The sequence below is a fragment of the Scomber japonicus genome, chromosome 13 (genome assembly GCF_027409825.1).
Source record: "Scomber japonicus isolate fScoJap1 chromosome 13, fScoJap1.pri, whole genome shotgun sequence".
Classification (NCBI taxonomy): domain Eukaryota; kingdom Metazoa; phylum Chordata; class Actinopteri; order Scombriformes; family Scombridae; genus Scomber; species Scomber japonicus.
Genome location: NC_070590.1, coordinates 21,021,866 through 21,045,947, shown reverse-complemented (window position 1 = coordinate 21,045,947; position 24,082 = coordinate 21,021,866). Strand labels below are relative to the sequence as shown.

Here is a 24,082-nt window from a genome sequence, read left to right as displayed (position 1 = left end):
TTCACTGTGCATATGGACACCGTACCCTACTGTTGTTTTGAGACAGACATGAAAAATTGTGACCCTGTCCTTGAATAGCTGATCCTCCTCCGCGACAGCAGGTGGCGTTACTGTAGCGGTCGAGGCTCAAACGCTCTAAAAAAAAAAAAAAAAACACAAGAAGAAGAATAGAGGACCGTCCGGTGGTTTATGTTTTGCCTACTTTGCCTATGATCTGAAGCGCAAATTTGAGCGCCACTGTCCACCACATGATTTTAATAAAATGAGAAGATAAGGACTTGAACGACTTAAACGGTTGTTCATTTTCTCCTCGATATGTCTGCAGCGATGCTGAGGTAAGCTGCGGCTCGTCAGCTGCTTAGCAACTAGCTAGGTTAGCTAGCTATCAGCTAACAGCTAACTTTATACCCTTACAGTAATTATATTTAAATAAGCCATTAATCAAACCAAGAGTTGTTATCAGAGCTAACATGCCTGGTAAGGTAAAGTGAATTTGAAGAATCATATTTCCTTGACCTTTTATAGCTCCTTGAAGCTAGATACATTTTCGGAGTTTTTGCGAACGTCACTTTAATTATAATTGATTGTTATTGAGCTAAATGCAACCAATCCTACATCATAACATACTGTGGAGTCGCAAATTCATTACTCACTCTCCCAGTGACGTATTTCAAATTAGGCTGGTACATTTTGTTAAAATGAATTCAGTCTTATTCAGCCTGCAATAAAATTCACCTTCGCGAAGGATGTAATGTTCCCCTTTTGGGCTATTCACAGGGGTGTTCCGACTATTTTGTCTACCCCATGTGTTTTAATTTGTGTAGACTAAATAAACTCTTAATACAACAGTGTGACGCTTTGCAGATTAGTAATTTAACTCCAGCCTCCAAAATGACTATATGATGAGTTAGCGTTTGCAAATAATTAACATTATAACCATTATGATTGATACTGTATTTCTAGATTTTCTGATCACACAGTTAATCCTTTTAAGTAATAGGTCAATACAGAGAGGACTGTGGACTACTGAGAAAAGGGCTGCATTGATAGCTTTTGGAGGCTTTGAAATGGGTCTTGTCAGGTTTCATTTGTCTCTCCTTCTGGAAAACTGAAACTGTAATGGACAGTAATAGTATCTCAGACGATAACAGTCGATTCTCCCAAATTAGCTTTGTATAAACAAAACAAAGTGAATTAGTAACACGCTTCAGCCACAAATTGATAAAGTAGGTAGCTTTCTTACTAACATATTAACCATAATTATGCTTTTTTTCCCTCTTGCCTGTAGCACCTCTAGCAGCAAGTTGAATGTATTGGTCAACAAACTACACGAGTACTTGACTCATTCCACTGTTGAGGACAGCAATGGCACACCATCGTCAGCGGATGCCGATGGTACAGTATCTGATTAATCTAATGAGGAGTGATTGGAAAAATGCACCTCATTTGTACATGATTTATAGCATTTTAGTTCCATATTTAAATTTTGGTTTATTGATCTTCCGTTCACAGATCTTAGAAACAGGGGATTTTCTCCCAGAAATTCAACAGGTCATACTGTGACAGAGGTAAGTGAACATTTTTTTGTGTTTTGTTTGTCATATAATTAAGTTTTTTTGTTCACTACACTGAAAGGTTATTATGCGTCTGTGCCACCGCCAGCCATTTTATATCAAAGAGGTCAACTTGACTGTGACCTAATGATGTTCTTAAAAAACGCTTTTCTGGACATTATTGAGCACCATAAGTCAGCAACAGAGGGGGTGACTGTGACCATGTCTCACATTTGGTCATGTACTGAATCTTTGGTGCCCACCTAGAAACTGTGGTGATTATTTAGATCTTCTGTGTTGACGGGTTGAAGATGTGTGTGAAACATCCATGTTTTAGAATTTGTAGCTACTTTGCATTTTGCTTTCCCACGGTAGGTGTCCACCCTCTTCACATCCTCTCCCTGGATGACAGGATGCTGGTCCTGCAAGGTTATTGGTTATGATGATATTGAGCTTGAGGCAATTATTGTTGCACCATGTAATGAAGCTCTCTATCAGTCCTCTGCACTCTGTAGTGTAAGAATAGTCTCCAAGTGAAGACGGCATGTTTCTCACTGGCATCATTCATGTTGTAGTTATAACTTCCATTTAGTCAAAAATACACTTCATACATTTTTATTAAATTCCTTAAAAGTCTTCACTACAAATGAGTCACTTACATGAGTCTGGACAGACATGCTTGCAAACTGCAACTTGACTGGTTGGTGGAGGCACACAACCACAAGAAGGTATTTTAGTTAGCTCTGCTTCTTTTCATCGCTGTCAAAAGTGGTACTTAGTCACAGCTCTTTAAAATAACGATAAAAGCACAAGTACATGGAACAAAAGAGTTTTTGTCATAACTAACCCCAAACGATCGCGAGGTGAATAACTAACTTTATTAATGCTATAAGGAAACAACCTGTGAGTAACATGTTTCCAGTTGCCACAGTTTTAATACAGTAATGACAACTAAAAGTCTGTAAGCCACGTGAAGCTCATGACACAAGGATAAAGTTACTGCTTCAAATATAAGAAAAAGCCATCATAAACAGTCTATAACAATAATCTTCCTGTTGTAGTTTACTTGTCTTTTCCAATGATGAAAAATCTGCAGCCTGGTAAAACTTTTACTAGCTGCAGCTGGTTTTCAGTTTGAACCATTTAACATTTCTTCTTCACCACTGTTCAGTAAAGAGCCATGGTGGCTTTGCTGGTTCAGTAGTTGCAGAGACTATGTTTTAGTCCTTTTGAAGTCAGTTTATGAACAGACAAAGCCTCAGTTCAAGGCCTTGCATATCCCATAAACCAGTGAAAAGTCAACTTCACAAAGCCTCCCTTATAGCCAGATTTGTGCCACTTTTCAGGTTACACTTTTATTCAAGGGAATGAGAAAAAAACAGATGGTTAACACAGTAATTTAATTCATTATGCAGTAATGCGGGAAGGAAGAGAAAATGTTATCTGCTTCCTAGCTGATTAGCTCTCTTCACAGCCATCTAAAGGCAGTAGGTTGTTTTTCCATCTGCAATGTTTAATTAGAGTGAAGTGCATTGTCAAAGCGTAATTACACACATTATAACCACTGTGGTCCACATTGATGAAAGCTTGCACAACAAGTACCAGGCTGTTGGAGAATAACCACATAAACGTCTGTGCTCAATCAGGCATTCGCTTCAATAACTCCCTCTTGCACATCACGAAGCATTTTTAGATTTTTGTCATTCTCGCACGGCCTCTAACATCAATGAGTAGTGAACTCATGAACATTAGTCTAAATAAATGATTGATGTACCAGTTGTCCCTCTTTGGGATGTTACTGTGTTGGTTTCATCACTTAAAGTGTCATTGATGATCACCAGCAAGAACTAAACTAACAAACTCTTACTTTGCAGGCAGGAGTGGATACCAGATACTCCAGGAGGTGAGTTGGCATTTAATTTATACCCTGCAAGCATCAATAAAGCACCACAACACCACATCAGTATTTTCCTTTTAGTGTCAGTAATTGGAGGCCAGCCTCGATGTATTTAAATCCAACCATATAAAGTTTTGTTTTTGGAGTCTGGTGGGTCCTAGTAATGCATGAAACTAGAGGGTGATGCAATTACAGATTTCTAACAGTCAGATTTAAATAAGGAGCCAGTTACTGAAGATAGTTTCAGTTAAAGGATAGGGCTGAGCAATATTCCAAAAAGTTTATCATGGTGATTTATCTATCAATATATATCACAATATGAATGAAAGTAATACTTTTGAACTTAAGAGTTCCCTTAAACTTAAAATTCTGTTAAGATTTCCTTTTAAGTGCATTCAGAGTGTAAGCTGCAAACATGGTTAATTTTATGAAAGTAATTACCCAAAAATGAACTGAAATCTTCTCAATTTCACCTCTTTGTTCTGCAACAGTCTACAATCATTACAGGACATTAAATAGTACTCTTACAGAAGCTTGGTTTCCAAAGTGCTGATTCACACATTGCTTTTCTTTCAGCTTTCAATCCATTGCTTTCATTGGCTTCTTCAATCATGTCTTTTGTCAAAAGAAAGCAACCTCATCTTGTTATGTGTGTGTCTTTTTGCTTTTTTCTTATCCTGTGGTTTAATGCTAGACAGACTGTTGCTGGGGCTTTTCACTGAAGTGCAGCCGTGTCCTGTGGCATCAACCAGTTATGATCAAAACATGTTTTACTTATTAAGGCTGTAGTGTGTCTTAGGGGTGTGACAAGACACAATATTGGGCTCACAAGATTGAGACGAGACGAGATTTTAACTATATTTTTAAGAAAACTTCAATGAGGTTATTTTATTTGACATTCACAAAATGGAAATAATGCAGGTGCATTTTGAAATGTTTGAACTAATCATCTTGTAATGAATCACTTGAGTTCTACTTTCTAAATATATAATTATCATATGCAGTATGCAGCACTGTAAAAGGTTTCCCCATATATAGATATTTTATAGATGGATCATTTTGGTATTTCTGGAAATAACAAACATAAATACAAAGGTTAGATACAATCACAAATACTAAAAAGTAAATTATAAAGAGTACAAACAATTCTAATATATAAATATAAATTAAATAAAGTATCCAATTATCAAAAATGATAACATATTGCTAATAAAAAGACACAAATACAAGTAAATTGCACAAATCCTGTATCACATAAATACACAAGTAGAACAACATATAAATTGTGTTATAATTTGGTAGTGTGACTCATTTTACTTTTTGAAGCATTAGGCTTCCATAGCTGCACTAGATTCCCTGCTCCTCCTACCTGAGGTTAACCTGCTCCTCTCCTCCTCTCATACTTCTCAGCAGGTAGAAGCTGTAACAAGGTTAATGATCCACACGTGACATTATAAAAAGAAGACATGACGTGCAAATGAGCGATTAAAAAAACAATCGTCTTTTCTTCTCTCTTTTTTGCGAGACAATATTCATTTTGACGAGAAATGTCGTCTTAGTCTCACAAGACTTTGGTACTTGTGGTACGCGATCTCGTCACACCCCTAGTGTGTCTGTAGGGGCACAAAACTAGAGAAAGCTAGAACTCAATAATGAGATTAAAGGTTTTTTGCAATGCTGTTAGCTTACACAGTATTTATAATGCTTGTAACTGGCAGTAATAAAAATAATTGGTAATTCCTGCCACCTTTGTCACTGGCAAAGCAAACTGTGAGATAGTTGGAAATGTTCTGCTCTGTGATTTACATCTTTCCTCTTTCACTGATATTACAGAAAACCCTCTGTGGTTATAAAGCATTCTGGATTGGATGAATCTGGAGACTCAAATGGAAGTGAGGATGTGGAGTTACCGATCAGTGCAAATGGTCAACTTGATATCACTAGATTGCCAAAAGGTAGGTCTTAAAGTTTCTCAATGCTACTTTAAATCAAAATAATTCATGGCTGCTTTGCTTCATAGAAGACAGACTGCAGTGCGTGTTTGGAAGTTTCTGCCCAAGGTTAAGATCACTCTACCTTTTGCTGAGTGTCTTGTGCTTAACTCTTGTATGTGTATGCAATTCAGTCATTAAAATGTGTGTTTTGTCTTTTTACTATGTATTGGAAGTAAGAAGTCTTCAGCTCTGTCCCAAGACTTAGGCTGTAATTACATATTTGATAATGATGGACTAATTTAATTATGGTGGTATGCTTTGTTACACACAGGCACTGTGATGGTCCGGCCTGAACCTGTTGAAAACGGAAGAGATGACTTCAGGGGTCCAGAGTTTCGTAGCCGGAAATCCAGCGCACTGCGTAGAGAGTTTTCAAGAAGACGTGGAGGTCAGTCACCACTGGTGGATGTTATGATTCAAATTATGCACCATTTTTTGATTAAGGAGCCAATTCTTCAGTTAATGACATCAACATACAAGAACCCAATATTGGTCACTTCGAGCAATTTAGCAACATGAGATACAAAAAGAAAGCACACCCATCGATTGCTCGTGGCCAAAAGATGCACATAGTGATAGATCTACTCCAGCGGTCAAATTAGGCTAAAAAAATGTATTCCGTTTGCTTACTCCATATTTTCGTTTTCCAACCAGTGCTCTCACTCATGGAAATCTAACCTGGGAAAAGTGGTGGAATTAATGGTGTTTCTCACATCATTTCAAGCAATCCATCAATCCGTATTAATAAAAATGTTGTAGCTAATGACAGCTGTATGCTTCCACAGGAGTTGAACGCATGGGAATTGTCAGCTGCACTGCATGTGGCCGCCAAGTTAGCCAATTCCGAAAAGATTCCTTGTATCAACATCCTGTTTTGAAAGTGCTTATCTGCAAGGTAAGTCAGCTCTAAGTACAGCTCTACCTACATTCATGCTGTTACCAAAATGTAAAATCTTGATAACAACATGCCTTTTTAACTTTATAGGATGTATAAGATGGTGTAAATGAAAAAAGTAATTGGCTTGTAATAAACTTATAATATAGTTTATATACCATGCTACGTCAGTCTGTCAACAACTAGATTGTTTTTTGTTATGATCAAACTTGTTTTTGAAATTAATGATTTAAAAGAATCATTAATATTTAATCAGGTTTTGCCAACAATCATCTACGCAGCAACTAACGTGTTTTTTAACATCATGGAAATTGTTTCGTTGTTTCTAATATACTTTATATCCAGGCTGTCTGTAATTCCTCAGTTTGATGTTTTGTTTTGTCAGTCTTGCTACAAGTATTACTTAAGTGATGACATCAGTAAGGATTGCGATGGAATGGATGAGCAGTGCAGGTAGGATCTGCTGTAGTTAATATTTGAACTTAAATCCAAATATTTTCTTTAACTGAATACATACTGAGCAGTTATTTACTCTTTCCTGATGCAGATGGTGTGCTGAAGGAGGAAACTTGATCTGTTGTGACTTCTGCAGTAACGCCTTTTGCAAGAAGTGTATTCTCCGAAATCTGGGAAGGAAGGAGCTATCTGGCATCTTGGAAAGTAAATGGTATTGCTATGTCTGCAGCCCGGAGCCTCTTTTTGACCTAGTGATGGCCTGTGACAATGTCATTGAGACCACGGAGTGTATGTGGCATCAGCAGCGCCGGAGGAACCGAGTAGTGCCGGAAAAATCAGAATTTTATGGCATGTTGCCACACTTACCACAAAACATTCCTATGGATAAATGGGATCACTCTGGTATGGATGGTAATGTGGTGTTCAATTATAACACACTGCAGACTTCCAAGGATATTACCAAAAAGGCCAAACATTTAGTGGAATCAACAAACACCTTAAATCGAACATTTATCGGTTTCATTCATTCTGTGACAAGGAACAAACAAACGCCTGGCATTCGCAGTCTGTATCTGAAGTCTTTTTTGACAGTGGTGAAGGGCTTGCGGAAATCACTTTCAGCACTCGAGGATAGCCTGAAGGAAGAATTTACCGACTTGGATGTCTTGAACTGTTGGGATAAGTTACTTAGTGACGAGTTTGATGCACAGCCTGTAACAGAAGCGGACACTGAGTTGGATATCGCTGATGAAAGATGCTTGAGAGAGTTGCAGAAGTTGGCAGCTGAACATTCGCAAGATGACGATTCTGACTCTAAGGTCTACACAGATGGGACAGGTGCACTTGACTGCCACGATGAGGGCGAGGACTCATCTTCACAGAAAGCCAGACGGAGGGCACAAAAGATTGGCCTGAAGTCTTCTGAAAGTGGGGTCAACATGACTAAGAAACTGGTTGTAAAGCTTACACCCGTGCTTGTGGAAAAGGAGTCACCCTCCAATTCTCCAAAAACCGAGACAGACATGCACATGGAAGATAAAGAGTTAGAGAGGAAAGACTTATCAGAAGATGAAGAGTCAGGCGTCGCATGTGCTAAAGCTGACAGCAAGATGAGCAACGACAACTCAAATGCATCTCTGCCTCTAGAAGAGGAACAAGGTAACAGACGGTCTCCTCGCGTAAAGACCACACCTTTGCGTCGACCGAGCGACGTCAAGGCCAAAACTTCTCTTTCGACCGCAGACAGCGACAGTGACTCGGACCCTGAGGGAACCCCCAGCACAGTACCAGCCAAAAACACTGAAGAACAAAGTCTAAGCAGAGCAAGAGACGACTCTGACTCAGATGAAGTCCCTGCAGCCCTGCTTGAACGAGCAGCTTTGACGCAAAGCTCTGATGAACCCCAGAGTGACGAGGACGCCGGCAAAGCATCGACAAAGGTGGCCAAGAAATGTCTCTTTTGGCTCACTAAGAACACGCCGATCTCACCAGAGAAGATGCGTCGCAAACGAAAGATGCTGGACCGTTCCCCTGAGTCTGACTCAAGTGACAGAAGAGCCAAGGCTCGGAGGGAAAGAGGGACAGATTCCTCTAGTGATGATCAAGACTCACAGAAGAAACGACAACACTTGAACACGCTGAGGTCAATGGGGAAGCCCCACCTCGTCAAAAGAGAGGAGGACGGCGTGGTCAGAAAGCAGGGGCGGATACAGGCCAGGAAGACCGAGACTAAATCCCGTCGGGAAGCAACAGAATCGTCGTCCTCATCTAGCGAAGACGAACATGATGACGACTCCGGGAGTGACGGAGATGATCAGAAGATGAAGCCAATCACTGAAGACGTGGCCTTACTGGGGGCAGCAGGCTTCCACCAATCATCTGGTGAGTCTTGGACTGGATGTTTATGTAATTCACAACTTTCACTCATAACCCCCAGCTTCAGTCCAAACATCAATATCCATTTAGTATTGTTATATTTAGTTGGATGAGATGATCCTTCTGTTTATTCAGACAGAAAGTTAAATGAATTTGAGACGTTACACGATTGACAAAATGACTTGACATGATTTGACACAAATACAGTGCACAAATTGAGAAAAAATTGAGTCAGTTCAATCAGAGGTTGAGATGAACAGAAACACAAAACCAGCCCAATAGACAGAGCAGAGATCTGTTGCTAGGTAGCACAAAGCTGATGCACAGTGTAATGGAGATTTCCTTAATCAATGGCGAGAGAGAAAATCATGAGTCCAGTAAACGAATTAAAATCACAAACTAGTATGTTAATGAATCTTGTACAAGATGAGTTCAGTATACAGCACACACAAGGTAATGTACAGAGAACTGACTGTCTAACTAACAGAACCAAAGTTATAATCTCTGTCGCATCCCACACTGCTCTGAGAATCAGCCCATTATACTAACAGGCCTCACAGGTGGTGTCTTATCAGAGCCTGAGTGGGAGTCCGCAGCACTTTCACACACTATGAGAGAGATACATTGTTTACACAAGCATTGCAAAAAGTACAGGTTTTCTTTCAAAAGACTAAAGTGGATATGAAACCATAATCAATATTATTTCTGTACTACAACAGCTATTTGTTTGTTTGTTTTTGTCTGTTTGGGGCGATTAAATACAAACTTTCCAGTCGTCAGGTGTCTGAAAACACCTTTAAACCTGAGTTTAGATCATGTACATGTGAGCAACTTGAACAAGTCTGATGTGTAAAATTGAAACCACAAAACCACACACACATCAATTTTGGGAACATTATATAGATTTACTTTCATTTCCTGGAGACTTACCATAACTATCACCACTACTTGCCTAATCCTAACCACTGACCCAAAAATCAGATTTTCCCCAATTAGGGACAAAGCTTTTCTCCCCAATTAACTGTTGTTAAGTCTGAAATTTGTCCTCACAGGTAACCTATGAGAGACAAAACACACACACAGACGATATGTTTTTTTTATTGAAGAAGTGTCTGTCAGATAGTTACATCTTTGAAATAAAAGATACAAACACAAAGAGCTACCAATAAAATGATTGATGATACTATAAAAGCTGGCATTTTTTACCAAAAAGAGAGTGCTGTGATGCTGGTAAGGGTATCAAGATTCACACAGGCAAGATTTACTCAGACTGCAGGATAACCTGTAAAGTATCAAAGACCAATTGCCCCAGGTGAATTTGCTCTGCCTAATGAGTTGCACAGAGGACATGCTGTGATCCAACAGTGTCATAGGCATGTCAGTAAAATGCAGCTTGCAGTGCATCTATTCTTTGAGAATAGATGTTATTTATCTGCTGAAGGCATTCTGAAATAATTAATGTTTCAAATGTTTTGTTTATGCAGGAGATGAGGAGCAATCTGGACCCTTGTGGGCAGCAGCAGAAGAAGATGATGACCCAGAAAATAGGTATGGTTCTAAAAGCCCGAATGTAGAGTTTCTAAAACACCATAAGTGTGGAAGAAAGGCTGCAACCTCGAACCCCAACCTTTGTGCAAAATCTAGGAACACCCACGTCATCAAGACTCAGTTGCAATCTATTCAGACCCGACCAAAACGTAGCTGCAGTAGAGCCCCAGCAATTAAATACACATTTTAGAGTTACACCATGAAGCACTGGGCCCACATGGTCATGAGACTGAACTGTGCTTTTAACAAGCTTGTGAATGATGAGCAGCTTTTCTGTTTTTTATTTAGTGTGCAACCAGTATTACATGTCAGAGATACATCTTTATAAAAAAGTGTTATTGTTTCTTATGCCATACTAGTACTCTCTCCCTAGCATACAAAGCTGGTCCAAAAGGGAAAACTCTGTACTTGACCATCTGAAAAGAGGGCATGAATGAAAGTGATTTTTGCCTTATAAAATGTATAATATATTGTAGGTTTTTTTCAGTTGAAGAAAATGTAAAATTATCATTTACAGGTGAAGTATAACATTTAGTCCTTGCCTGCCACATTATCTGCACACGTTTACATTTAAAAAACAATACATTTGTAAAGTTATTTGTTTTCTACAACTGCAACATTTTGAAAGGCAAGGATTGCCAAGTTCAAAGCATTGTTTAAAACTATAATGCTTCACATTCAAAACCATCCTTTTGATTTTCTGCCGTATATATAACCCTTAAAGGGTCACAGTTATGTTGTCACAATTTAATGTTTCCATAAATATGACAAGATGACAAAAAGTTCCTTTTCTTTCCTGTTAAATTAGTGATGGCATCATGAACATTTGTAAATCGCAGGCTTTTGTTCTGAGGATGGTTTCACAGAACTATGAACTGAAAGATTGTTTTCAATTGGTGACATTTTCTGCAAATTATGGAAGACCAATTATAGAGTCAATGGATGCAATTTGTGGTGCATGTCATTTGACAGTCCTTATTTGATTGTTTGATTAAATGGTGCTTAGTTTGTAGTTACAGATTAAGGCATCAACATAAAGGCTCTGGTATTTGCACTTGCCACCATGATGAATAATAAATATGACTGACTTTATACTTAATAACCTGGTATTTAGTCTGTGTTCTTTAAAAAATAGTTGACACACAAACTACTTTTTAAAAAGCTTGTTATTGCATCTCCAAAATTTTAAATTTCAATTTATTTTTGCCTGCAATCAATAAATGTGTGTATATGTATACACATACACACGTATACACACTCATATATATGTGTGTGTGTGTGTGTATGTATACATATGTGTGTGTGCTACAGCTGACACTCACTTTATGCCTTGAGTGCTTATTAGTGCTAGTGAATGAAGTCAGATGCTATGAGTCATTTAGTGCAATAACTGCTTCTTAAACTGTGTCAAGAGTCTCAAGCAAAAGTTGAAAACCAAAGACCCAGGTGCTGTTTTTCCCAGAATATTGTCAATGATAAGAGAATGTTGGTCTCATTGTAAGTCTTGATGGGTGGAGCTGTTCAGCTTTCCTGTCGTTACATGATACTAATTGATATCTATCATATTGATGTTGCTTTTCTCTTTACACATCTGTTCATCATTGGACTCAGGTCTTCTCTATATCTTTTAGTGTTCCATTTAAAATACAAATCCATGTGGTGAAAGTGCTGCTGAAGTGAGTGAATCATTTTCTGGAAATTTGGCTCACTCAAATTACAAAGACATAATTTCCACTAGCTGTGCCTGTAAGTAGTATCTATCCATGCACGCAGTCTCTGTTTTATCTGCTGAGGTTTTAAGATAACGGGTTGACACCACCCCAGTATAACGGAGATGAATGACATTTCATTATTTCTGTTCAAGGCCAAGCTCTGAGGAACAGCACACCATTGCTAAGAACAGACGTCATGTGACGTACTCTGACCCATAAAAGCTTTTCCCCATACACGGCCATTACAAAATATGGAGTTGTATAACAGTTTCAGAAACTACAGTTTAAACCATTAGTGCCAAAAAAGGCTTGAAAAGCTGCATTAGCATATTGTGTGTAGTTAGCCAGCTCAGTCAGGGAAAGCCTGGGTGTGGGTGCTGCAGCCATTGAGCACAATACATTCATACTGAAAAAGCACAGAAGAATGTCATTTGAAAAACTCGTCTTTCCACAGACAATGTCCTGGTTAATCAAATAATTAACAGACCAGTGTTTGTATGTTTTACCCCACTTTCTATGCACAGAGTTACCACTGACCATTTTCTAAAGCATACTGTAGCTTCTATTCAAACTTGCAGACTTGAACGCAGCTTGACAGATGAACAAGGGGTCCGTTTTTTCCTCAAATAATCAATATAAAAACAATTTGTGTTAAAACGTTTCAGGTCAGTGCTTTTAAAAGTTGGTTAGAACTTTGTATAACTGAGAATTGAGAGTGGGCTGTGAAACAACAACAATACAAGAAGCCACCAAATTCACTTGATGCTTTTAATGTAATCCATGTTTGTTTCTCATGTTTTTTCCAGGTTGGATCACAGCAGTGATTGCAGTGCTGTTAGGAAACAAACTCTTAAATCTGGGATATTGTAGCCGACACCAGTTGTTGTTTTGTTTTTTTAAAGTCTCTTTTCAGCTGCAGTGACAGCCCAACTTTAGACCACAAACTTTAGAAAAATGGTCAGTGGAAATGTAAAGTTTACATTGTTAATAGTTAGTGGACTAAAGCATGAAAATACTTTGACTGTTGTTCCTTTGGCCAGTGGTGATCGGACGCTGTGTAGATTTGTTTTGTTTTTTTTAAAGATTTTTTCGGCACGGACGCCTTTATTTAGCAGTAGACAGACAGGAAACAGGAGAGAGAGGGGGGTGTGAAATGCATCAAAGGACCTCCGGCCGGGATTCGAAGTGGGGTCGGCTGCGTATACGGCAGGCGCTCTAACCACTCGACCCCCTGCGCGCCCACGCTGTGTAGATTATAAGCTTGTGTGGCAGTATGATACGTTTCTTCAGTGTTTTTCTGCTTTTTCTGTGCCGTCCTCCTTCCTAGTTGAAACATGTCTGGTCTGTTGCTGCTGCTGTCTGCCGCTGCCTGCACAAACTCTAATACCTCTCTGACAAACTCTCGTTGGACGTGGAATTTAATGGCAGTGAAAATGACAGCTGTGTCCAGTGACCCGCGACACACTTAGATCCAGGTTGGATCTGTGCACGCATTGCACATTTTTTGAAGAGAACTCATCTTATCTTGGATAATTATTGGCCAGCCTGTGTTGAAAACCGTTAATGTAGAAAGGGCAACTTATTGTATGTATTGAGTGGTCAAAACACTATATGATATTAAAAACATAAACTTTTATCATGAACTGTGTCAGATCATATATATATATATAAAATGACCTGCAGATATTCTCCTCACTTTTGAAACCTAGTTTCACATCTTAAATAACTTTTTCATTCTAACTAAAAAAAGTATGTACAGACTTTGACATTTGCTGTTTGTGTTCTAAACGTTTCTCTTCCCTTTAAGACAATATGAATTTGCTGATAGTAGCAGCAGGAGTCTGAGTCAGCTCTGGGTTTGTGTTCAAAGTTGGAAGGAGAGTTATTCTTTACATATCATGTAGATTGAAGGTTATTTTAAAACGCACCATCAATAAAAAGTGTAGTAATACCTGCAACACATTTTCCTGTCAAAAAGTTGTTCATTTTAACACAAATGGGGAAAAAAATAGGAACACCTGCTCACTGACTCCAAGCCATCAGATTAAAGTAACATTTCAACCTACTTGAACAAGGACATTGTTTTGATCCTCGCATCTAATTCCCAGCGCTCCTTAACTTCTATCTGTCATGGTTTAACACTCCTAGATGAACTAGAGATTCATCGTAATTTTCCCTTTCAGGGGAAAAGAAAAATTACAATTAATCTCTCAATCAATCAAGCAAAAAAAAAAAAAAAAAAACATTGTCGGGAAAAAAAAAGTAATTACACACAGAGTGGAAAACATGAATATCTCTTTCTGTTTTTACTGAAATCTGTGAAGCATATTTGTTGTTTTTGTAATAAATTTTTACTCTTTCGACCATCTCTGTCTCTTTTGATCTTTTTATATTATTTGAAATGTATGTCTTCCAGTGTTTGTGGCAGTACACCTGAGTAATCTGATTTGGCTAACAGAGCGTTATATCATCTTATCTGGAGTTTGGTTTTGACACATTGGGGGGATTGACCAAAAGCCACTCACTAATATATTTAATCATAACTATAGTTAATTCATTTTTAAGGCTAAGAGTCAAACTGTGATTACACTTTCATGTGATTTTGGGCGTAAAATATGTGACTATCAGACTGAAGACGATGTTAATGATCACAAAATGAACTTCAGGCACCTTTTCCCTCTCTTCTATTTTTGAAAGAATCGCTAAGAAAATACTTTTGGCCCAAATCAAAGCCAACTACTCCTCGGATGATGATATCTCATCGGATGATGACATGCAGGAGGAAGAATCTGAGTCGGAGGGTGCTGAGGTTAAACAAGGCAATGAAGAGAATGGGACAGATGGAAATGGTAAGTAATTCTTTTAAAGTAGCTCATTTTTAGCCTATTCTTTTGCATCTTTACATAAGTACAAGTATCAGCATCCTAATTAATCATTAACATGAATTTTATATTTTTATTTATGATAAAATGTATAATGAGGGCATGTATCTTGCCAGATAGCTTTCATGTCACTGGATAATACATAGTAGTTATAAATTCTGCTACAGGTGAAGGCTTGACTTCAGCGTCATCTGAATCTGGGTCAGATGGACCCAAATCCAGGCACCACCTGCTCCGCCACAAACTCACTCTAGATGAGGGAACATCAAGTGACAAGGCGGCAGCAGAAGTAGAAGTTGAAAAGAAGGAAAGCAAGAAGGAAAGCAAGAAAAAGGCCAGCAACAAACACCTGAGCAGTAAGGATACTTCTGACATGACAAACTGATCAGTATGAACAGTGGATACGCACCTTTCTCTAATGTCTGATGTTGATTCCTGTCCAGCTGATAGTGAAAGTGATGGTGACAATGAAGAGCTGGAGGAGCTGGAGGAGCTGGAAATGAGCGAAGAGCTGAGTCAGTCAGAGGATGAGGCCGGAGAAGAAAAGCCAAACAGGTAGACTCATTTTAAGCTGCCATCTGATAAAAACAACAAAGTTAAGAAAATCTGTGCTTTACTCTGATTTTACAGTTTTTTGTTGTACCCATAAAATCAATATTAATTTACACAGATTTTACTGGATACACTGATAAATGTAGTCATTGCTAAAGTCCAACTATCAGTATCACAATAGTAACTGAATAAAACCCTATTCATTATAATGCCAGCATTCATACTTTCATTTGATTTTAAAATTAAACTTACTCAGAATTGAGTTTCATAGTTTACTTGTATTCCTGTTCATGATATTAGTATATATGCATTCTGTGAGGCCAAGAGACTTTAATTGACAAAAATAGACTTGCATTGGAGCACACATTTTGATACTGCAGTCAAAAACAGATGATTTGTCTGATGCAAAGGCCTGTCTCTTGTTTTTTTATTTCCTACATAAAACCTCATTAACAGCTGTTATATGCAATGAATGTTGTGGACTGTGAAGTACAAAACTTATGATATGGGGATGTGAAAGTATAAATGAATACTGGAGGATCAGTACTTCAGTTTTCATGCTTAAGTGTGTGTATGTACTTATTTATGATTATTAATACTATTTGAATCCTGATACTCTTCTGTTTTCACTTCCAGATTATCCACAAAAGTGAAAAAGCCCAGCAGTGACAACAAAAAGGAACAAACACCTTGCATTTTACTGTCTGACTCCAGCATTGAAAAGGTAACGCTTGATGTTATGACTGACTTGTTTATCATTATTCTTATCGTTCTGCTCATCTCTGGAGAGGAACTGTACTGCATTGTCTAGTGGTCACATTGCTTTCTGTATTTTTACATATTTGAGCAGAGCGATCAGGAGGATACAGATGAGGGGACTGGCGACAGTAAAGGCACCCCCAAAGGACGCAAGAAGATCCGCAAAATCCTTGAAGATGAGAATCTGCGGGTGGAGACCCAGGAAGCGCTGAGAGAGGAGGAGGAGAGGTGCAAACGGTTGGCAGATAGGGCGCAACAGATGGCGGACACGAGAGAGGTACTGCACACACAGCTGATCAAATAGGTTGTAAACCTTTACTGCCTTGATTATGTTTAGTTAAACACAAAGAATGTGAAGCAAGTCATTACAACAAGCTCATTACTAGAAAGTTTTAGTGGAAAGTATCATTAGTTTGGGGGTGTTTCTAAGTGGAGGAGCATGCAGAAAAAAACTGACTGTCCCACATTGTCTTCCAGATTATTGTTATAGAGGATGAGCTGTCTCAAGTGCCGTGTCCAATCACCACAAAGCTGGTCCTGGATCAGGATGAGGAGACTAAGAAGCCTCTTGTTCAGGTGCACAGGAACCTGGTGACCAGACTGAAACCTCACCAGGTGGATGGTTAGTATACACTCTCTTTTTTACTTACATTGAGCCAGACATTGCTGAATACATTTAGGATTGTGCTTAGTCAAACACTGTGTTCCACATCTTGAGTATCTGAGAAAACTGTGTGAAATTATGAACTGTATTTTTTACCAATCAATCCACAAAATATGAAGTTTTCAGCCTGGTTTCAAAGAGAAAATTGTGACTCAATTACTGGTCAGTTAAATAATTTTTTGAACAGAAACTAATGAAGACTTTTTATTTTACAAATCTCACATCTTATCTGTGTGTTTCCATAGTTGAGTGCTATTTTTTGTGTTTAGACAAAACTTACCTTTTTCTTTTTCTTCATTTTCCATTAGGAGTTCAGTTTATTTGGGACAATTGCTGTGAGTCTGTGAAGAAGGCCAACTCTTCTCCTGGATCAGGCTGTATACTGGCACACTGCATGGGTCTGGGAAAAACTCTTCAGGTGTGCTGACACATATTTATGCTTCCAGTATCCTGGTTTGCTTACATTTATTCTAGAAAAGAGATGCTAGAAACATTTCAAGACATTTACCAAACATTTTGTCCAGAACTGATGAAAATATACGTTGGTTTAGTTTCCTGTTGTTTGACTGTTTTTATTGTTTTCTTGGTTTTAAGCAGTCCTTTAGTGCCTATCTTCTATTGTTTTTGTATTCATATTTGTGTTATTTTATAGGTGGTAGCGTTCCTTCACACGGTGCTGCTGTCAAAGAACCTGAAGTTCAGAACGGCCCTGATCATGTGTCCTCTTAACACTGTCCTCAACTGGGTCAGCGAGTTCAAGAAATGGCAAGGCAACATGGGAACGGATATAGTCAAAGTATGCAAAGCAATTAAGATGTGTGTTAATCCATAAACTGGCAATTCTAATTTTTATTGTGTACAAACACACATGTCCATACGTGATTATTGTGTAAAACACGCTAAATATGTTGCAGGTTACAGAAATGGTCACAAAAAAGAATCTCCCAGAACGGCTCAGTGCTCTGAAGAGGTGGCAGAGCGCTGGAGGTGTTATGATAATGGGATACGAAATGTACCGCAACCTGTCACTTAGCCAGAAAATTGGGGTTGAGCATTGGAAGAAAGAGCTTAAAAGCTTACTGGTGGATCCAGGTACTGTAACTGTACAGTAATGTTTACAATAGTAACTGTTTTATGTGTCATTGCTTTCCTCATTGAAACTGATGTGAGCTGTAGTTGTGATTTTTCTTATTTTCAGGTCCAGACTTTGTGGTTTGTGATGAGGGGCACATCCTGCGCAACGAAGCATCCAGTATCTCCAAAGCTACAAATGCCGTCAAGACCAGACGAAGAGTCGTGCTAACTGGCACGCCGCTGCAAAACAACCTGGTCGAGTGTAAGTCTGAGACACAAACCAGAGTATCTATACATTCTTTTGAGCTTTCCTAGCTATCCAAGTACAGGTTTGTTAATTAGATTTGTGGATGGAGTTTGACGGTATATATGTTTAGGTTTATCTGTTTAGACATACAGTTAGGACTACTTGAAGGCATCAGTCAGTATTTCTAAATATTTCAAAACCAAAAACACAAGTCATGAACAACCCAACATTGCTGTACTATAATAAAATAAAAATATGAAGTGCTGGCCTGATGTTGTGACAGATGTTTCAGTTTGTAATGAAACTCCTCATATTAATATAATGTGTTTTTTGTTGCTGCAGATCACTGCATGGTCAATTTCATCAAGAAGAATCTTCTGGGCTCGCTGGGCGAATTCAGAAACCGATTTATCAACCCGATACAGAACGGCCAGTGTGCCGACTCCACACCAAAAGACGTGCGAATCATGAAGAAGCGTGCACATGTCCTTCATGCCATGCTGGCCAGATGTGTGCAGGTATAAAAAAACAAAAAACAAAAGAGAGAAAACTACTGTTTTATGTTCATGTACAGATTGGTTTTTTTTAGCTCTAAAATTCTGATTTGTGTTTTCCCAGAGGAAAGATTACTCAGAGCTAACTCAGTTTCTACCTCCCAAACATGAGTATGTGGTGGCGGTGAGGGTTTCCCCGCTTCAGTATAAGCTGTACCGCTACTACCTTGAGCACGTCACTGGTAAGACTGTCTTAATGTTGATCCTGTCAGCTGTGTAGATATACAGTAATTATAGAAGAAAAAATATATGTTAGAAACAAAATGTTTTAAGTTCCGCTCTTCTGTGACATGATAGATTGTTTACTTAAATATGCTGATTCATTTGTCAAGACTGTTTTAGTAATAAGGTTTTAATATTTTCTTCCAGAGCTCCAAGTTTAGTCTTAAGCTGATATGTCCCAGTGTTATATTATTGTATTTATACTTTTATTATTGTTTTTTTCCCCCATTTTGAAGTTTATTCATAGAAAATGATTCAATGATTCAATCATAATTTACCAATTTTTTGCTTGACTATTAATTAATGAAAGGCTGAGATATGATCATCATCAGCCAGTGGAAAATAAAAAGTAAACGTTTGTAATGTTGTTTTTTTTTTCTTTATGGAGAGTTTATCAAAAATGTGTTTTTCACCAAATGTTTGTTCTTGCAGGTGTTGGTTCCATGGATAACAGGGTGAAGATGAGGACGGGAGCAAACTTGTTCAAGGACTTTCAGGTGCTCAGCAGGATTTGGACTCATCCCTGGTGCCTTCAGCTCAGCTACATCAGCAAAGGAACTAAAGTAAAATGCAAAAAAAACCATCTCCTGAATTCATGTTGATTCCTCATTAGTCTGACATAATGTCAAGTGTTGTGAAATGTGAATTAACTAACTAATTAACTTTTATACTACAGGGACACTTTGAAAAGAAAAATCGACTTACAGTAGCAGCTCTGTTCAGAAATAAGGAGCGTGCTGAGGCTGAAAAGTAAGACTACATCCATAATCATACACAATCATAACAGCTCAGTCGCTTCATTTGTGTTTCGTTAAAGGTTTTGTGATATTAGCGTTTCATGAAAATATTCAGACCGTGAGACCTTCTGTGCTCCATTTAGACTGCAGCCTTCCAAATCTTATTTTCTTCTTTTTTTTGCCTCATGTAACAGACCGAGCGAGAACAAAGACAAAGGAGAGAACGCTGACAGCAGTACAGCGCTTCCTGCTGACGTGATCAAAGATGCTCCAGCAGTAGGAGGTACTGAGCCTCTGTGCTTCAGTCTTTACTCCCACGCTGACGCCTGCTAACTGTGAGCTAATGTAGTTTGCCCTGTGTTTTATTCTGTGTAGGGGAGAGAGCAACCAGAGAGATTCCAGGTGAGGGCTGGTTCAAGAATATGCTGTCTGAAAGTGATGCCAAAATCCTGGAGCACTCTGGGAAGATGGTGCTCTTATTTGAGATCCTGAGAATGGCCGAAGACCTGGAGGACAAAGTGTATGTGTCTTTTCTCAGCTGAAGCCAGTTTGAACTATTAAAAATTGTGAGAGATCTACTAAGATGCTGACTGGACTTCACATTTAACAAAATCCATTTTTGCATTCGTAGGCTCGTGTTCAGTCAGTCCTTGATCTCGTTAAACCTAATTGAGGATTTCCTCAAGGCTTCTCACCATGCCAGAAATTCATCATCATTCAAAAGTATTTTTCTGTTTATTACAATTAAAAATTTGTCTTCTTCCTTGACGGTACTGTATTTTTGATTTTGTGCTTTTTTGTTCCAACAGCGGGCAGCTGGATTAAAAACATTGATTACTACCGCCTTGATGGTTCCACCACTGCTATATTAAGGAAGAAATGGGCAGATCAGTTCAATAATCCTGCCAATGTCCGGTATAGATTATCTCATTTTTAAATCTCTCTATATTGATCATTTTAGAGTAAGATTAGAGAAGAAAGTTTCTCCTCTCATTGTATTTTATGGATTTGTGTCCTTAGCGGCAGATTGTTTCTCATCTCAACAAGAGCGGGCTCGCTCGGCATCAACCTGGTCACTGCCAACAGGGTGATCATCTTCGACGCCTCATGGAATCCCTCATATGACATACAGAGCATATACAGGGTCTACCGCTTCGGTCAGCTCAAACAAGTGTTTGTGTATCGCTTCCTGGCTCAGGTAAGTTCAGCTAGTCTATATTCAGTATCACGTAAAATATGATCAGCTAGTATCAGTGCAACAACGTGAAAAGCATTACGTCATGTACAATAGCACACACGTTTTGGCCCTCCAATGTGATGAGTACTGAAGTTAGACTTTGATTTTGTTATATAGCCATGAACACAGCTTCTATCTGTTGTCCTAAAATAAGTAACTGAAAGAAATGTGTGTTTCATTGTGTGTTTTGAGGACAAAATCTAAGAGTGCTATGTTACAGTGGTGTTAGGGGGTCAGTGGGTCCCAAGATACAGTTTTAGTTATTAATTTATTGATAGGTGGAAAAGGAACAAAGACTCCTGTTTTGCTACACACATTTATTTTGATTTCTTTGTGGCTTTTCTTGAATAGTTGCTTTTTTAGCTTTAGAAATACTGGATAGTTTGAGGTTTTTATAATCAGTAAATATTCTGATGAAACAATCTGAGATGTTTAGAGTGAAAATCACTGTTTGGTGAGTAATAACTCAGAGAGCAACATATGATCACAGCTTTCTGCTGTCACAAAAAAAACCAACAACAAATAAACAAACATAATACAAGACCATACACACATTCAAACACAAAAACAATCCAAACGAAAAAAGAAAAAAAAACTGCTTCATTTCAAGGGGTCGCATACTGGAAGCCACTACCCTAAGTTCTGCATATGTTATATATTCTTATATTAAGAATTTAATGGTTCAAAAGAGTGAAGGGTTAACATTGGTGGGTGACTAGTAAAAGCCTTTTAATGAATCGTGTCTTATAATGTTCCTGAATACTTAAATTTACAAACTTTTTATTCTCCAGGGAACCATGGAGGAGAAGATCTATGATCGTCAGGTGACCAAGCAGTCTTTGTCAAATCGAGTGGTGGATCAGCAACAGATCGAGAGGCACTTCACCCTTTCTGAACTGACTGAACTTTACATATTTGAGCCAGACCTGCTGGATGATCCAAACTCAAAGAAAAGCAAGAGAACCACATCTGTTTTACCAAAGGTGATAACAGGGTTGTTGTTTTTCATCGGTGGCACAAAAATATGACACACAGCAGTCTGACAAAGGCTTATACTGTTTAATTTTCAATTTTGTGTCATCCTTCTTTTTAGGATAATGTCCTGGTGACGCTGTTAGAAACCTGTAAAGACCACATAGTGAGCTGCCATGAGCATGAATCTCTGCTGGACCATAAAGAAGAGGAAGAGCTCAGTGAAGCAGAACGCAAAGCTGCCTGGGCAGAGTATGAGGCTGAGGTAAAGAGCTGAACACTGATTGTGAGCAGCAGTATGTAGGCCTCACTAGTGCATCCTCATGCCCCAGATTTTCTACATGGTGTTTTATATTATAATTCCCATGTGCTTACTGTATGTGAATGCGTTCTTTGTGTTTTCTCTCTCAGTCAAACACAGCCAGCGCCTCGGTTAGCTCGAGCCAGAGCACCTTGAATGGAAAGACTAATGAAGAGCTACTGGTAAAAATAAATAAGATTTTCTGATCTTGTGCTACTGGTGCTGTTTATGTTTAACACATGACCGTACATGCTAAATGTTTTTGCAGAAACTGCTCAACAGGACCAGAACAGATGTATCAGTGGCCTTTTTGTCGCTGCAGCGGATCACGTCTCACACTATCGAAGACTACATGCGGCTGCTGGTGAGTGACCTGAACCTCTTGTGATAATTTGGTACATGAATTAATTGAACGTATTTAAAATGAAAGTGAAATGATCGTGTTTAAATTTTCTCATACTGACTCGGTGAGAAGAGCAGTAACGTTTACACTGGTATTTCTGATCTTCTCTTGATGCAGTACAGTCAATTTGTTCAGTATTAATGTTACTGAACAGATTTCTAGCTTTACTCAACAATATTGATACGTATTTAATAGTCAATTTAGTAGAAAATGAGTTGGTTGCTTATTAATGGATACAGTTAACAGATAGGATTGTTTTTCCAGCTAATCCAACAAACAAAACACCTCACAAATGAAGGCATTTAACGCCATTTTATAAAGGAATACACAGAAAATCTCTCCAGTTATATCACTTCATGGTATACATCACCATATCACTCAACTCCACCTCTACTACAAGTTTGAAGTAGCTCTAGCAGTCAAACCACTGCCTGTCTGCACAGCAGGATTATAGATATCAATTCACTGAGCAAGTGAGACATCAGAAATTCTAAGTTGATCAAATGTATCACGTGTCACACATTACAGAATAAGGTGGACCGATTAATAATTACAGTTCATAATATCCTGTATATGTGTGTCATCATTCATTTCTTCATGTTACAGCGGCAGCAGTATCCTGACCTGGTGGAGCCAGAGGTCAGGCAGAAGGCTGAGCTTTGGAAACAGTCTGATGAGAGGGAGCAGGAACGCAGACGGGCCTTTTATCAAGATGTCCTCGCCAAACAACAATCGGTTAGTTAGTCCTAACATTTGACCTAGTGTTACAGATTTGTGTGTGTGTGTGTGTGTGTGTGTGTGTGTACTACGTAGTCAGTCTCATGTTTAATAATATTCCTCGACAGCTCACACTTCATATCCAGGCCATGCTGAACAGTCGAAGGACTCAACTGATACAGATGACAGCGAACACTGTGAACCAGCAAGGGCAGACTTGAAGATGATGATGCCTTTGTTCTTCATCACGTAACTTTCCTCAATCACTGTTCTACCAGACACACTGTCTGTTTTTATAACACAAAAATGCACTGAGCAGCAAAAATAGCTGTACGTTATGATGTTATGGAAGTGTTTTTTTTTCATTACTTTTGAATTTTAAGTGGTGACGTTTGTAGTACCATACTCAGATCCGTTTAGTTTTGTTACACTGAGTACTTTAACTTACACAAGATTTTCAGTTCTACGAATGTATCAGTTTGCTTAAACTGGAATGTTTCACTAGCTGCTTTATACTATCTCACTGTGTTATTTGGATTCTACTCCAAGAAATCACTGAATGTGCCTTTCTATTGATATGTTTTGCTACCAGTTAAGATTATGTAATCAAATACAATTTTTGAAGTTTTTTTGTATCAATATTTTTGTTTCGTTTTTCTTTTTATGATCAACAAGATTCAGGAGCTGAAAATGTACTAATGCGTTGTACTAGCTGGTAGTTTTAAATCTCTAAAAAAAATTGATTTGGTGCATTTTTTGTGCACCTTGCCACATAATTTCTGTCTGTTCCGTGCTAAGTTACCTTCCCTATGACATAAACCAACATAAGGC

General features: G+C 38.4%; 1 protein-coding gene across 1 annotated transcript; it reads left to right on the top strand.

The window, feature by feature from the left end:
- Window positions 1–206: 206 nt before the first annotated feature.
- On the top strand, window positions 207–23,947 carry LOC128370935 (transcriptional regulator ATRX-like). Its single transcript, XM_053331118.1, has 35 exons — window positions 207–335; window positions 1,289–1,395; window positions 1,513–1,568; window positions 3,428–3,456; window positions 5,284–5,405; window positions 5,716–5,832; window positions 6,230–6,339; window positions 6,725–6,792; window positions 6,887–8,676; window positions 10,155–10,218; window positions 14,628–14,779; window positions 14,980–15,168; window positions 15,256–15,367; window positions 16,001–16,088; window positions 16,215–16,400; window positions 16,601–16,745; window positions 17,096–17,205; window positions 17,440–17,583; window positions 17,702–17,879; window positions 17,986–18,123; window positions 18,451–18,626; window positions 18,727–18,844; window positions 19,317–19,447; window positions 19,561–19,634; window positions 19,816–19,904; window positions 19,997–20,141; window positions 20,253–20,344; window positions 20,431–20,536; window positions 20,642–20,819; window positions 21,650–21,841; window positions 21,952–22,095; window positions 22,242–22,313; window positions 22,400–22,495; window positions 23,141–23,269; window positions 23,380–23,947. Exons 1-35 carry the CDS (start codon window positions 316–318, stop codon window positions 23,470–23,472), a joined length of 5,760 nt encoding a protein of 1,919 aa, XP_053187093.1. The 5' UTR covers window positions 207–315; the 3' UTR covers window positions 23,473–23,947.
- Window positions 23,948–24,082: the final 135 nt, after the last annotated feature.

Coding starts and splice junctions, on each gene's coding strand:
- LOC128370935 (XM_053331118.1), top strand. CDS start 316: ATGTCTGCAGCGATGCTGAG. Junction 3,457..5,283: donor GATACCAGATACTCCAGGAG/GTGAGTTGGCAT, acceptor CTGATATTACAG/AAAACCCTCTGTGGTTATAA. Junction 23,270..23,379: donor TCCTCGCCAAACAACAATCG/GTTAGTTAGTCC, acceptor ATTCCTCGACAG/CTCACACTTCATATCCAGGC.